Source organism: Falco cherrug, chromosome 1 (genome assembly GCF_023634085.1).
Source record: "Falco cherrug isolate bFalChe1 chromosome 1, bFalChe1.pri, whole genome shotgun sequence".
Lineage (NCBI taxonomy): Eukaryota > Metazoa > Chordata > Aves > Falconiformes > Falconidae > Falco > Falco cherrug.
This window is the reverse complement of record NC_073697.1, coordinates 27,613,348-27,629,227: the sequence shown is the minus strand read 5'-3', so window position 1 is coordinate 27,629,227 and position 15,880 is coordinate 27,613,348. Positions and strand designations below refer to the sequence as shown.

The window sequence follows — 15,880 nt, the reverse complement described above, 5'->3', positions numbered from 1 at the left end:
AGCAACGAATCTGAGCTGGGCTCTTGCATCTGTAAGTGTGGGCACATACAGACTTTGGGCATGACAGCAGGTTCAGGCTTGTGCCCAAAATACACTAAATTCTTTGAAGCATTTTTCCCTAAAATTGATGGCATAGCCCAGGAAATGAAAGTTGGTCTCCAGGGCATTATACTGGGACCTTCACTGCATTTTTTATTCCATGCCACACACTTGGATATTTGTGCATCTATGCATGACTGCTCATATAGTGAACTGCATGGCAATTTGACATTACCCACACATCAAATGCTGGGAAATATCTGCTGAGTTAATACATTAACCAAATTCTTTGACAGGCCTGGAAGAAGTTAACTTCAGGTGAAGCTTTCTTTTTTTCTTTTTCTTTTTGTGAGACATTCAGCACTTGGCTCAGACCCAACATTATGTTAAATGTACTCGGCACTCTCTTGGGTATACAAGAGTTTGAAGGAGTTGAGCATCCTGGAGGACTGGGGACACAAGTCCAAGGATAGCCTCTTCTTAGGAAATAATTTAAGGTTACCTTTAAAATTATAGGGCAAATGGCAACAATAAAACAGGTAATAAATTACTATCACAACCTATATCTCCTTGTAAACAAATATCTGAACAAGACCAAACTACTGGCAGTGCAGTAAAACACAAAGGGTGTGGAGTTTGTGTAACATGAAGATGTAATTTCTGCTTCATGAATCTACTTATAGAAAGAGGAATTAATTTCTGGGAAGTAAGCAAGTTTGTTCAAACAAAATAAACTTCAAAGAAAATCATAAAAAGCAGAGGGTAAATGCAGAGATGACTTTGTTTTGAACTCTGTACAATTGCTCAATAAAAATGTCTGCTATTCAGATTTTGTTTTTGGTTTAAACATTATAGTTTCCTTTGCTACTCCTGGCAAAACGCTTTCCTTATCCTGGAGGCACTTCTGTTGTTACCCTTTTTCTTAGTCTCTGACCTTGAGGCTCCACAGGGACACCAGAGTTCATCCCCACAGATTAGCTCCTAGGATTGGGGGTTACTTATAGTTTATTGGAGGGTGTGGAGTGATGTTTTTCAGATATGGACACTAATGTTTTCCTGCAAAAACAGTACAGGTAAGCTCAAAGCTGGAGAAACTGGATGTCATTACTGTAGAAAAAAAAAAATCTCATTCTTCATTATTTCTTTTCAAAGTACAGTATAAATTTCAACTATAAGGAACCTACTTCTGATTTTCAAATTTAAATTGCACATTTTTAGAGTAGCAGGGAGTTATCTGGCAAGTCAGCCTCTGCTTTTTCTCTGCCTCTGATCCCAATTCCTCTTTTAAAAGACTCTCTGTGATCCTCTTAAGCAAGGCATATCAGACATTTACCAACCAAAGAGACTCGGAAGCGGAAGACACAGTTCCTATTTACTCACATGCTGTCCTTGAGAAGGAGAAGGTGAGATTCTTTGGGAGCCAAAATGCTTCAGCAATACATACTGATAAGTCATTCTTTTTAAACTGATACCATTTAAATTTTTATCAAATGTCGTAGCCATATTTTACCCACAATTTTCTTATTCTCCTGAGAGTTGAATGAGCTGACATTTATGGCTTTAACTGTTAGCATGCTGTATGTGATATATCTTAATTCACACATGCACACTGCACACAGCGGCAAGGCTTGCCAGGAGAAAAAGCAATTTTTCACACTTAAATCTCCTATGGATTTTAGTGGACTTACATCCCTTTGGGGACCTACTTCCTTTCCCTGCCTTTGAAAATCCAAACCAATATTAACATTTAACAGCTTTAATCCAACCCTTATACCATGTTTTTAATGTTCTTTAAACAGATTAATGAATCAAACTTTCTAATACCCAAGAGAGACAAGTGCTATTTGCATACAACAGATCCCAAAGATCTCAAGACAACAAAAATAAAACTCAAAGCCCACTGTAGCCAGAGCAAAGACACAGGCTGACACTAGGGACATCAGGACCTATGCTGAAAGCTGGGAAAAAACCAAGTTCCCTCTTTACCCACAGGCCTGTCCTTCCCTTGTAACATCCAACTTACCTGGAGCATGAAATGTTTCTGGAGACTATGGCATTGTTTTGGTCTGGTTAATATTTCTTTTTATAAAATTCTTTATCATGGTTTTCAAATAGCATTAGCACCAAAATGACCTGTCACCTTTTATTTTTAAAGAAGTATGACTTGTCAGATTCCTAGGAATACCTATTAAAGCCAGAGACCATGTGGTAGCCAAAGATCCTCCACACTTCTAACTTAAGTAGCTCTATAAAACATTGCTTCAAGCAGAGAAAATGTGGTAGATAAGGCACTGCTGGATGACAGTTACATTTTCCTCAAAGTAGGAAAAATGTCATAGTTCCCAAAGGCCCCATCTCTGTAGGCTTGAAACTGAGCAAAGAAAATAAAGCAAAAAAAAAGTAGCACTGTTTTCCATTTCTCAAGAACTGCCAGTAATAAAAAGACAATGGATAAGCCTTTCCTGTACATAATGCACTGTATATGATATTTTTGCATCTTCACGAATGTTATGTATACAAAGTACATATGCACACAAATACATAGAGACGTCAAGAAAAAGAATACCATTAATGTAACCACAGAGTTGAGAAATCAAGCATTTCAAAGGCTGGAAAATGCAGTATAAAAATAAAAAGGTCTCCTGTATTCATTCTAAGATACGGGATTTATTATAGAAAGGAACAGGAGAAATACTGGTGATTCCAACTGCACAAACAACATAAACCCACTTTTTGTACAACCCAGCATAATATCCTCTACCAAAAGTAATCCTTGGCCCTTCCAGTTCTATAGGCTGGAGAACTTTGGCTCAGGTAGTTTTCTGCAATCTTGTCATACTTGAATTGCAAAGGTCTATTAATTAAGCTAACTTTGGTTAAACTGCTCAGCTATCCTTTCACAAAAAATGTGTGGGTTTATCTGGGGAAAAGTTAATGTATTCGGAATGAAAAATGCAGGAAATGCATTCTCCTTGCTGCAATGAGACAAACTATGAAATCAAATTAAATTTGGTAAAATTATGCACAGCTGGGACAAGGATTTAGGAATCTAAACTAAACATTTCCCTTTAGTAATCTATATTATTACTAGTATCATTTTTAACCCACCCAAATAATGCCCTCATAAATTAGGCAACACACACTCTGAGTACCTCCAATTTTTCTTAGGTTTATGTGAAATAAAATTAATTAATTAAATATCTGCATTGATATCAAACACTGACATTCCATTAAAAGCTTTACAAATTCACCATTGAACTAAGTGTTACTGTAGGTTAAAATTAAATGAAATGTATTATTAATTCCTGCATTGAGGGATTAGAGCCAAGAATTTCTGCAGTGTGGTGGAGGTTATCAGCTGGAAACACAGCAGGGAAGACTGAGGATACCAGGATCACAGAATGCCCATTAGACCCAAATGTAATTATGAATTAAGCAATGTGGTCCTGGGATATTTCAGACAAAATGTTTCCATTAGAAATGTAATAATATTCAAGGCAATGTGCAAAGCACTGCTGCACCTTCATCTGAAATATTTTGTATACAATTCTGATCACCTGTTTTTGAGGAGGGGTGAATTCAGGATACAGAAACAGCGCAGATGGCTGGTATGAGCCAAAGAACAGACAGGCTACCATACATCAGAATACAGTAGCTTCATTAGTTTAACCTAGTGAAATAAAGGTCAAAGAGGGACACAGCATAAACACCAGAAAGCTAAAATAACTTTTTCAGCTACTGGGTAGTGCTGACACTTCATAGAAATTGTAATTATGAATTTTTTACCATAATTTAAATTTTTAACCAGCAAAGAAATAGGGTTCTGAAACAGACAATAGGAAAAGTGGAAACAGAAACCTAACTGGTTTTACAGAGAAACTTGAGTAACTTGTAAAAGGGATTGTATGATACAGTTGTCTGCAACAGGAAACACACGGCTTGATGATTAAAAAGGTCCTCTTGAATTACATCAGCCTACCTGATATGTATTAATCCTATAGGGATGGTATACCCCACAGGTTTTCTGGGGTTCAGACACCCATAAAAGACTAAGCATCACTAAATGTTTCAAGGATTACAACAGATGACAGGAACTACCACCTCAAAATCACTAAATCACTTTTTAATTTAATTTGAGAGATGTCAGGCAATGCCTGCTCGTGTTTACTTTATTCCTGAAAACACTCTGGGTTGCTACAGCCACAGATGCGGGGCCAGCGGTAGTCACTGGTGAAAGCAACCTCAAGTTCATAGGTTAGCCAAGCCCATGCTGTGTGGGGTCTTGCCCTCATCCCTGCCCAGCCTCCTCTGCCTAGGTTGCTCAGTGACACATCCCTGCTGCAGGAAACCCTGCATGAAACGTGCAGTAAGTCCAGCAGACTGTGTGAGGGACTAGCAGTGTTCAAGCAGCCAGGATTTGGAAATTTTGGTTCTTGGCAAGGGGACAGTTTGTTAACATGTGCTGTGGATCCTGGAGCGTTCCTAGCCCAGTTCTTTGACTTCAGCCTGTTTTCATCCAAGACCACCTTTTTGGATGGATGGCATGGTCCCACCCAGGGGCTGTTTTCTGGTCCATCTGCAACTTTGTGACAGCACATGATCTGGAAAACCACGGCTATTGCACACTGAAAAGAAGCCTTGACCACCTACAGTCGTTGCCTGCCATTTCTCCTGCAATCTCATTAAGCCGTGTTTTGTTTTGCTGACACCAACACTGCCAAAGAGATAGCTGGCAAAGGAGACTGCATTAGTAATGTGGCTGGCATTTTGCCTCCTGCAGTTGAGGTCACTTCTGAGCACTGACTCTCTACTGGTCGACTTGCACGGACGGCCTAAAACTCCTTCAGTTCAGCTTCCACACAATGCAGCATGCCTGCAATTGCGCTGTTCCACTGGCCTTGCTCCACAGCAGTGATGATATCTATAATGACTATTTTTCTTGCCTTCTATCTTCTCTTCCCTAGCCAGCCACCTAAGCTGTTGAAATACTTGGTGAGCCTGTGTCCCTGTTCTGTTCCCAAAGCTCCGAGCAGCCCTGTAGCCCATTCATCTTAATTCACAGCAATGATTCCATTTCGCTGGAAGATTTCACTACAATTGTTTCTAATTCAGGTTAGAACCTTTCTTTTCTAGGTGAACCTTATGAAATACTCATCCCTCTCGTTCACACAAATCTTTTAATTTCAGAGATCAGAGATGTGCAGTGCAAACTCTGCCTACTTCGCACAGTGCATAAACAACCCTAAATGTAGCATCCAGGATGGGGTTTATTTCACTTCACCTTAGCCATCTGAAAGTCAGCCTCACTCCATCACCTAGATTCCTTCTATACTGACTGGAAAAGGGAAATTTCTTTATGAAGAAAAACTCTCACACTGACACATGGGGAGGTCTCACCCTCTGGAGTGGTCTCTTTCCACGTAATGCAGAGCACGTCTAGGACACCTAATACTCAGAAAGCTAAAGGTAGATCAGACTGATGATTGATATTTCATGCCTTAACAGTATTTTTTAAACAGAAACTAATTATTTCTGGCTCTTAAAAGCTAAGTAAAACTTTCTAGCCCATTTCAGAGAAGGCAAATAGAAGCACATACAGAATGTATGACCTGTCAAAAGACAGACTGGCAATCACGGTCAAAGTCGCAGGAAGAACACGGGAGATCCTCGATCACAGACCTGTGCTAAGGCCATTAAACCATGCTTCTTTCAACAAACATCTACTTGCTACCAGCAAACATCTTGATATAAGTTTTACATGGGTTATTAATTCCTTGTAGTGCCTTGCCTCTGAACAGCAATAAAAAGTGGCCACACACAAAGGATTCTCTGGAACTGGGTGGTTAGTTCATGTCCCCTAACCCCTTCGAGCCAGCTTAAAGGATGGCTTGAAGCAGCATCCAGAGTAGTTCCAAGTGATCCTTCACTTCTCTGGATTCAGTGAAATTCCAGTGGAGACATAGTTGTACCAGAAAAAGGTGGGGTTTTTTCCCAGGAAAGAAGGAACATGAGCAAAAGCAATCTTTCTTCTGATCATAACTGTGGAAGGCTTGCCAGCTCCAATCACATTTTCTGGTGTAGAACTGACCTCCAGCCTTCACAGGTACTATGTCATCTTGCACCCATGAAAGTCAGGCCAACGAAACTTCAAGTTCATAGGTTATCCAAGCCACTATAAATATCTACCTATGTGTGTATCTGTATTAATACATGTACATATGCATATCTGGGTGTACCCAGAGGCATGTGCATGTGTATGCCCACAATCTTACAATTCTTGATATTCAAATATTTGGTCTTACTAGTAATGTATACAGCTCACCATAAATTTGTATGCACCTAGGGGAACCCTAGAGAGATTTTTTTCACTTTATCAAGCCAGACTCAGCCTTCAGAGCACTGAAGAGACCCACAAGGCCAGGAGGGGAGAGGTATGTATGCCTATAAAGCCACGGTGAATAATTTGTGGTGCAATGTAGCTGTAAAATCACTGGGCAAATACCTGCTTTGCCTCTAGTCCATCGAGCTGGTGAACTCCTCACTGATGCCAGGGGGTGGGGGGTTGGGGAGCAGCGGGGGCATGCCATGCAGCAGCTCAGCTGTGTCATACAAGAGGCTGCATGGGAGTTGTGAATTCTTACTGCCAGCTTATCAGAAACAATCATAGGACAAAGAGAAGGATTTGATCTTTTCCAAAGTAACTGACAGCAGAAAATACTGGGCTTGTCTGTGGTAAAGGTAGCAGTACATCCTGCACTCACTTAGCTACTGTGCAGAAAGAGAAAGCCTAAGAATGCAAAGCAATAGCTTTTTAAGGTTGTAAATGCTATACCCTGCTTTTCATGCCCCATGCTTCATGCTGAGGAAAAGCTGCAGCACACAGTGTCCTGGTTTTGGCTGGGATAGAGTTCATTTTCTTCCTAGTAGCTGGTACAGTGCTGTGTTTTGGATTTAGTGTGAGAATAATGTTGATAACACACTGATGGTCTAGTTGTTGCTGAGCAGTGCTTACTCTGAGTCAAGGCCTTTTCAGTTTCCCATGCTCTGCCACTGAGGAGATGCACAAAAAGCCAGGAGGGAGCAGAGCCGGGACAGCTGACCCGAACTAGCCAAAGGGATATTCCATACCATAGAATGTCATGCTCAGTCTGTAAAGTTGAGGTAGTTGGCCAGGGGCTGCTGATCGCTGCTTGGGAACTGGCTGGGCATCAGTCAGTGGGTGGTGAGCAACCGTACTGTGCATCACTTGTCTTTCTTGGGTTTTATTTCATTGTGTTGTCTCCCTTTTCATTACAATTACATTATTGTTGTTGTATTTCAATTATTAAGCTGCTCTTATCTCAACCCACAGGTTTTGCTTTTTTTCCGATTCTCCTCCCCGTCCCACCAGGGGTGGGGGGGTGTGAGCAAACGGCTGTGTGGTACTTAGTTGCTGGCTGGGGTTAAACCATGACAGCCAGAACAGAGCTCTTTTCAATGAGCAGAAACAACACTGAGGAAACTGGAAATCTACATTATTTACTGCATCTGAACCTCTTTCTTATGGTAAGCAACAGCCCTGGCCAGCAAGCCGCAAACCAAAAGACACCTTAGTGGTCCAGGAAGTTCAGAGATCTCAGAGTTAAATATTGAGCAATGCAGGTGCAGGCTGCAGATGGGAGGTTTGGGTGCGAAAGCATGCCAACTGCATAACAAAACTCGATTGAAGGAAGCCAATTTTAAGATCTCAGTCTGAATTCATTGCACATAGATGGCAGGAATTCCACAGATACCCTGTCTGAGAAACAAGAGTTTTCAAGGTTCCTCAATGTGCAAGCCACTGGCATAAAAAGGGACCTGCTTTGCTTTGCTTTGCTTTGCTTTCTTGAAATTACAGTTACTAGGCACACCCAAGTGTATCTCCTGTTAAATATGCGGGGGCAAACAACTCCTTGGTGCAAACACAGCTGAAGAGAGCAGGGAATTTAGTCTGTATTGACAGATTTAATGTTTTTTCAAGATTTGTGTCTAATATTCTAGAATTAAGAACTGAAGATTTTGCTGAAAGCAAGGAGGCAGACCATCTGTATTTATTTCCACCTTACTTCCACTCATTTTTTGTGCACTTTGTGCTCCCCTATCCACTGGGATATGCCAACCATTTTTAAGGCTGAAAGAAATCCTGTTTTGGTGTGTTCTTCCTATCTACCTATACAGAAACAGGAGCTCTAGTCTGTAAAAATGGACAGAAGTTCAAACAATGAATGAAATGACAAAGAAAAAACAACAGAGAAATGTTGGGAGGGGCATACTGGGAAAGAAATCAGCTTAGCCTGTAAAGAGTGGGTGCTGATGGGTAGACAGACTTTACCATGCTTTCAAACCTGGAATTCTCCACATTGCTGCAAAACAGCCCAAATTAATAGTCTACCATTTGAGGGGAAGAGGATGTCACAAAGAAAATACATCTTCTTAAAGCAAACAACCATTGCTTGGCTACACTGCAACATTCAAGTAATGCCCACCACAAGTCTTAAAACACCAGCAATCACCCAAGAGAAGTCCACCTTGCATAAGACATTCCCCTGAGGCTCAACAGCCTTTTGGTGAACTACTGGCTTAAGAGTTTCTTTGAACAGGATCTTTGAAGAAAAAAAATATCTGGGCATTTTCTTCTTCATTAGGCTCCCCAACTGCACGATGTATTCCTATTTAAGGTGAATTTTAAGTGAGAAAGCTGTAACATCAGCTTGCCTCACCACATAGCTACATAATAATGACTTGTTTCATTCCTCAAGGTGTTTTCTCTTAGCTTTGTTGAGATGTTTACTAATATGAAAAAGAAGCAAATATCTGTTTGGTAACCCATCATGCGATTTCATCTGTAAACTACAGGTGATAATAACATAGGTGACTCTGCTACATGTAAAGCTTAGTGAACAGTAACCCTACCAAAGTAGCCACTTGTATTTCCTTGAAACCATTGACGTGAATATTGGCATTCTGGATCTGGACCATTGCTCATACACTGCTTTTGATACATAAAGCCCTATACATCTGCTGACTACTGCTACTGTTGGCACATACTTAAAAAGACAGACCTTATGATTTATTCTAATTTCTTACATTTTCATATTCTTACATTTCTTTGCTTAGGTCCCAAATCTACCTAACCTTGACAGCCAGCATTTTAAGTTTACACATTATTAGCTATTATACCAGAAATATTTGCAGTATATTAGGTTAGGCACATACATCAGTCTTTGCAGAATCCAGGATACTTATTAATTCACAAAGACTGAAATTATCTCTTCTCAAGTATGCCTTTGAAATTACTCCTAAGCATTTACTCCAACTTAAGGACGTAAATGAGATTTATGTGAGAAATGGGCTGTCACTGGCTGTTTACACATGGGTGAATTTTATCCAGTGGGTGTGTATGTTGATTTTCTACTCTAGAATTTCTGATCCTCCCAATTCTTCCCTACTACCTACCAAAATCACTGCTGTTAGTTTTGGGGTTTTGCGGTCAAAATATTCCACGTGATCCTTTTTCCATTCACCTTTAACTTTCTTTCCCAGCCCTGATCGTAACTGCTTAAAACAGCTAAAATGGATCGGTGACCTTTTTGTTAATTACTCATGTAACTAAAAGCTAATTTGTTAACAGAGTAAGTCTTGGTTTCTGGAGTACTGTGGAAAAAATGTGTCACTGAAGACTTCTCTAAGTCAATGGTGCCTGTATAAGAAGCTCTAACTTTCTCAAGTGCTTATTTCTGAGAACTTCCAGCCCCGAAGGACTGATGTTTATCTCTGCAACAATTTTCATTGGGAAGATTTGGGAGTTTAAAGGCTTCAGACTTAGTGGCAAATTTTTCAGGAAGTACATAGCCCTTTCTGAGAGAAACATTAATTTGCATTTTTAATTCAATAATTATTTTCCCCAAAGCAATAAAATTTTGCTACAGCAGAATTTTTGTTAACCAAAGGTGGAATTTCTCCACTGATGTGAACCTGCTTTGGTCATGCCTCACCAGAAGGTTTTGCTGAGGGAGTTCTTTTGAGAAGCAATCATCATAGGAGTAGCTTTGCTGTTCATAAGGGACCCAAAGAAGCCTGAAGAGAGCATGCCTTCGGTGTTGACAGAGAAAAGTAAACTCGACTGAAAAGCCATCTTTGTGTCCTCCTGATCTTGGTCTTCTCAGTCCCATGTAATTCAGACATCCCAGGCAGACTCCTCAGCTGGCACGCAAGCAGCAGTGCTCTCCCAGCACCAATACACTTTAAAGTGCCCACATTATTAACATCCCCATGGCTCTTCCCACACCCATGCCTAGAAAAACCCTCTTACCAAGTTTCTGAAAGGATCTTCAGAAAGTGGCCACATGGCCATCCTCCCCTGTTCCTGTTCCAGGTCAGCTGTCTCCTCTCTGAAGGCCTCTTCCTCTCCTCCATCTCTCCCGCATACTGTGAAAGGAGACAATAGGAATAAGAAGCTCATTGACGGTTTATATAGATCCAACAACCCACGTTTTGTCACTTGTGTGACCCAGGAGAGGTAAAATCTTGTTTATGGATAGTTTTCAATAACTTTTTTCCTGTTTTGGGAACTGTTTCATTTCTGTTTAAATGTTACTATAGATACTGGAATCCAGCCTCACAAAGTTACATAAGCTGCCTTTGCAGCAGCAAGGGCAGGGATGTCAGGAGGGACACACAGTGTCCTCCCGTGCAAGCCCTACACAGGGGAGACTGTTCGGTGCAAGAGTACTGGGAGGGGAGGGAAAGGTACCCTTCACACCTCTGTCCGGGTCTGGGAGGCTGTCTGCCTGCCCTCTGGCCCAGAAGGGACTGAATGTGGCTGAAGCATCTGGGAATGATTGGGTGAAACTAGTCATAGGATAGTCATTAAGAATATTGAAAGGGTAATAGCAGACTTTGTTCAGACATTGAGAGACGGCAACACACACAAGCAGACATTCCACAGCTTGGAAACAGTAATGAAGGTACATTGCATGTGTCTGGACTGTTCAGGACAGGGGTGTGCACAGAAACCAGCCCGCCTTGGAAGAAGCTAACCGCAGGCCCAGAGTGCCATGTGCCCATGCAGCCCAGCTAACTAGCTCAAAAAGCAGAGCTGGTCAGTTGTCGTGTCAGCGCTGTCCCTGTGCCGAGACCTGCGGTGGTGGCTGGCTAAGCACAGTTCAAAAGTCACCAGCTTGCTCAGAGCAAACTCTGAGCAAAGTTACCTAACCACGGTGGTATGCTCGTGGCCTCAGGCATTTCTCTATTACTCATGAATATTTCTTTATCATATGGTAGGGAAAAAGAAGTTTCTAAACCAACTTGTAAGTGCTTAAAGGCATTTGACTTCTTCACCATCATTTTCACAATTTTGGAAATTACTTAGAAAAAGTCCACTATCCTCAAAGCCCATCAATTCTCTACTGCTCTGCCAAATACAGCTGAATTCCAAGTGGATGTCAGCATGTGAGAAGGAGAAGGACAGTTCACTGATTTCTCAATATTTTCAAGAAAGGCGGGTTCAGTTCCTGACCCCTTGAAACACTGAAGTCTAGGTCCATATTTCCAAACTGACAGGCATTTGAACATTTAACAGAGCATCTACCGATTCACACTGTAATTTTCACACTTCCCTGCTAATACTTTCTCTGTTTTCCATGAATGAAATGGTGATCATGCTTCCCTATTTAACAGAAGTGCAGCAAAGAGAAATTCTGTTAGCGAGTATGTGATGCTTATCATCAAAGTTCAATGAAAAAGACAGCTGAAATGGAGATTCCCTGCATCGCAGGCATATAAAATGCCCAACTGTTTTTTTGTTTAAACTAGCATCAGTTGTAGTCTCGCCTTTCTTGACAGCTACTGCAAATGCTCCTTTTACAACCAGTACCAATGCTGATGCTGATGCTGCTTCTTCAGTAAAACAAGGACAAAGCTCAAGAAGACAGAGACATCAGGCACAGTCATTTAGGACCACAAGTGAGTAAGAATTAATTAACATCACGTGGCAATATAGGCTGGCAGATTTTATGAGCAGAAGCCTTGTTTCACCTTCCCTGGTTTTTTTTGCATCTACCTGCCACCCCAGTTTCTTACAGCTCTTCAAATGTCATTTATACTGACATTGGGGCTTTTAACCCATGTGCAGTTTTTAATGAAACAAAGGCCATTCAGACACTCTTCAATGATCTGAGTATTCACAAGCTATGTGTGCAGTACAGTACTTGGAACAGCCTCTGACACCAGTTTAAAAAAGTGTATGGTTAGTCCACTTAACTTAGTAGACTTTTCCCAAATAATGTAAAACAGGTCAGACACAGGTCCATTGCATTTGCATACTTAAAAGACAGGGTTTAGGTAAACACAAAGAGGGAGATTAAATCATGCAGCACTGAGAAGGGAGGTAGGTGGTCATGACTCCAGTGCTTGTAGTGCACAGCTACATATACAGACATTTCAATTCTATTTCCTCCTTCAGTCACCAACAACAAAAAAAGCCCCACAAGAACAAAAAGCAGCCCAGTTTGCCTTTAGAAATGCCAACAGAGAACAATTTCTAGGACATACTGACTCCTTCTCTTTATGACAATTTGGTTCCTTCAAAAGTGTCTCAAAATGCACGTTGAAAAGCTGAGGACTTAAAAAAGGACCTGGTCATTTAAAAAAATGTAATAGTAACATGAAGTGTTGTAGATTAAGGAACAGAAATGGTGACTCTTCCCTTAAGCTTAGACTGGAAAATGTTTTTCTGGTGCAAGTTTTATCTGATTTCATGAAAAATTACGAAGGTGTTTGGCGAAACACACTGTACAAATGCTTTTCCTATTGTACTGAAAAATCTATGAGCACAACTGGAAGACTTGCACATATTGTGAAATAGTTTCTTCACTTTCATGTCATTCTAATGTCACTCAGTATTTCTTAACGAAATCCTGAACAATAAACTGAGCTGTAAGCAGCGTAACTATGTAGTACACCCCCATGCCTTTGGATGTTCTGGCCACATCCCCTGCTACCCCAGTACCTTTTCTTTTACAATCCCATAGACTTTGTTTGAATTCTAACTAATACCAGAGTATTTCAGATAAATTCAGGCCATTTTAACCAATCAGTTCAATGTGGTTCTTCGCTCAGAAATGCCAGTGTGACCTTACCATTTGCTGAATCTGTAAATAAGTAATTATTTGGCTTACTTATTAAGGTAACACACCCTAGCTAGGATGAAAAACCAGACCTACAAGATAATCCTCATCTCAAGTTTCTGCTGGCTGTACTGTCTCAAAGTATTTTCCCGTATTGTATTAGTGAAATTTCATCTATGCTTCACACTGAAGTTGGAAGTGTAAGGCACGGGTGGGCAAAGCAAGACCTCTAACAGCTGTTTTCTCTCATTAATTTATGTGCTTAGAATCTTGTTCTGCAGATAGAAAGATATCTTTTCCTTACTACAGAAACTGTATTGTTAAGCATGTAATTAAAATTTTCTGTCAAATAACTTTTCATTAAAATTGGTGGATCAATAATGGTATTACTTGGTGTCTGTGCAGAAAGCGAAGAAATACATTTCATACAAGGGGACTGTATTTCACACTCTAGCTGATATCACCTAGAACATTAATCTTTTTGTTTGTACATTGGAATTCTAAATAACATCTCTTTACAAAAGCAATCTGAAAGTGTCATGAAAACAGCAGTGATGTTAAAAAAATCAGACATGTTGACATATATAAAAAAAATATTTTTGAAAGGATGTTATTTTCCCAAATGTTTTTTGCTTTTATTACTTAAGAGTATGCAGCAAAGGGAAAACTTTTTTAAATAACAAAAATTGATGGTATTGCTGGTTAAAATAGAGAACAGCACTTATTCTCTGTTTTTAACCAACAGATACCATTCTTGCTGGAGTATATAGTACTAGACACTGGCCATTCCTTTATTGTGTTGTTAATGTCTGCATTATGGTAATTTTAACTTGCAATTTGTTTTCATTCAGGTTTTCTGTTTAACAAGTACAACATTTTATAGGTAGTGGCTGCCATGAACAGCCTGATTTTAAAGCACATAATGATCCTTATCTTCCCCTAAAAGTGGTACTTAATGCAGAATCACAGAACCACACCGTGGGTCAGGTTGGAAGGGAGTCATTTAGTCCCATGTCCTGTTCAGTGTAGCTCTGAATTCAGAACAGATTTGTCTAGGCTTTGTTCAGTCAGATCCTGAAAACCTTTTGAAAAGATGTAAGAGCCTCTCTGGCCAACCTGTTCCAAAACTTCATTGCAAAAGACTGTTTTTTCTTCTTTCGGCTGGACTTCCCCTGCCTCCTTGATTTTATGACCACTGTCTCCCATTCTCACACTGTGTTCCTCAGCTTCAGCCTTATCTTCTCAGTAACTTCTCCATAGGTGCTGGGGAGGGCTGCTGTTAGGTCTCCCTGACACTTTCTTCTCTAGGCTGTCACAGCATTTACTGAAACACTTTTTTACAGAGATATTTTTAATATACTGATACATGTTTTTAATATACAAAAACCAACCTAAAGATGGCAAGTAGTCCAAAGTGGTCAGATTCAGCAAAGTTTTTTTTCAAACAGCAAGGGAAGGAACCAATCTCATACCAACTTCAGTACATCTCTTCAGACAAAGGAAAGAGGCTATTCTTTGTCTGGCAAGTCATTTAAGGACCTCTCAATTCAGCAAAGAAATGTGCTAACTTTTCAGTAAGTATTTAATGACATTAGAGTAAAAGAGATACAATATTCTTCAGTTCTACATTAACTTTTCAAATTGTGCTAGTACACTTTTTTTAAGCAGTACCAGCTTTGTAAAGGGAAAAAAAAAAACCCACACAAAATATCTACCCCCAAAAACCATGGTTTTGGAAGCTCTTTTTGAATATTGAGCATTATGAGTCATTTGTGACTGTGTAAATTCCAGTAAGTCAATGGAGTTGTGTCAGACCTGGACTTTAATTTCTGATGGTACATCTTAAATTGCACAAGCAAACAAACTCCCCAAATGTGAAAGGAGGAAAAAAATGCAAAAATGTGTGTTAGCATCTTCCATATTTGAAGACACCTCTCAATCACCCAAATTAGACCCAAAGTTGTTCTCCCATTCTAGCAGGACACCTAAAAACCTGTGATCTCTGGATATACAAGACCTCTGAAGGTCAAACTGTGTCCTAGTCAAGTTACATAAAGCTGAAGCCATACATTATAAAACATGACAAAGTGGGGAAAGAAATGCTTTAATTAAACCAAAAAACAGTAACAGAAAACTTTAAAATTTCTCTATTTCCCCAGCAGTAAAGAAAATAAGTAATAACTGGAGGTACAATAGCCTTAACTACAGGCTACTATAGTTAGATAGCCTTAACTATCTCCTGGAAGATCCAAGACCTATCTTTTTCCTAGGAGTAATCTGGCATTCCATCGAGTTGCCTGACTCAGCAAAGTCAAAAGTGACTTTTACATGATATGGACACTCAGTAGATGTAGATACAGATATATCTAAATCACCTTTTGCACAGCAAAGTCAACTTCCATCTGTTAACGATTTGACTTTCTAACTGGCACATAGCAGGATTTTCTGAGAATAGCAAAGAGCAGAATTACTTCTCTGGACTTCCCATATTTTCAAGACTTTCACAGCATATCTTGCAACACTCAGCAATTCTTTTATACAGTGAAAGTCAACAACTACATAAGCAGACTAGTTTACATTTTATATGCAGTGAACTGAGCTGAACAGAGTAACCTACTTCTTATCCATGTGTTTCCCTTTGCTTTCTGTTGGGAAAACATGTATTTTTTGTATGAGCAAATCACATCATCTTTTTC

At 40.0% G+C, this 15,880-nt stretch overlaps 1 protein-coding gene across 1 annotated transcript in view; it reads right to left on the bottom strand.

Annotated features, from left to right (window-relative positions):
* The window catches only part of LOC114014820 (uncharacterized), a 66,281-nt gene that overhangs the window by 45,595 nt on the left and 4,806 nt on the right, over window positions 1-15,880 (bottom strand). The window contains exon 2 of the mRNA XM_027799815.2: window positions 10,370-10,485. Within this exon, the coding sequence (XP_027655616.1) occupies window positions 10,370-10,485 (116 nt within the window). The remainder of the gene's footprint in view (window positions 1-10,369; window positions 10,486-15,880) is intronic.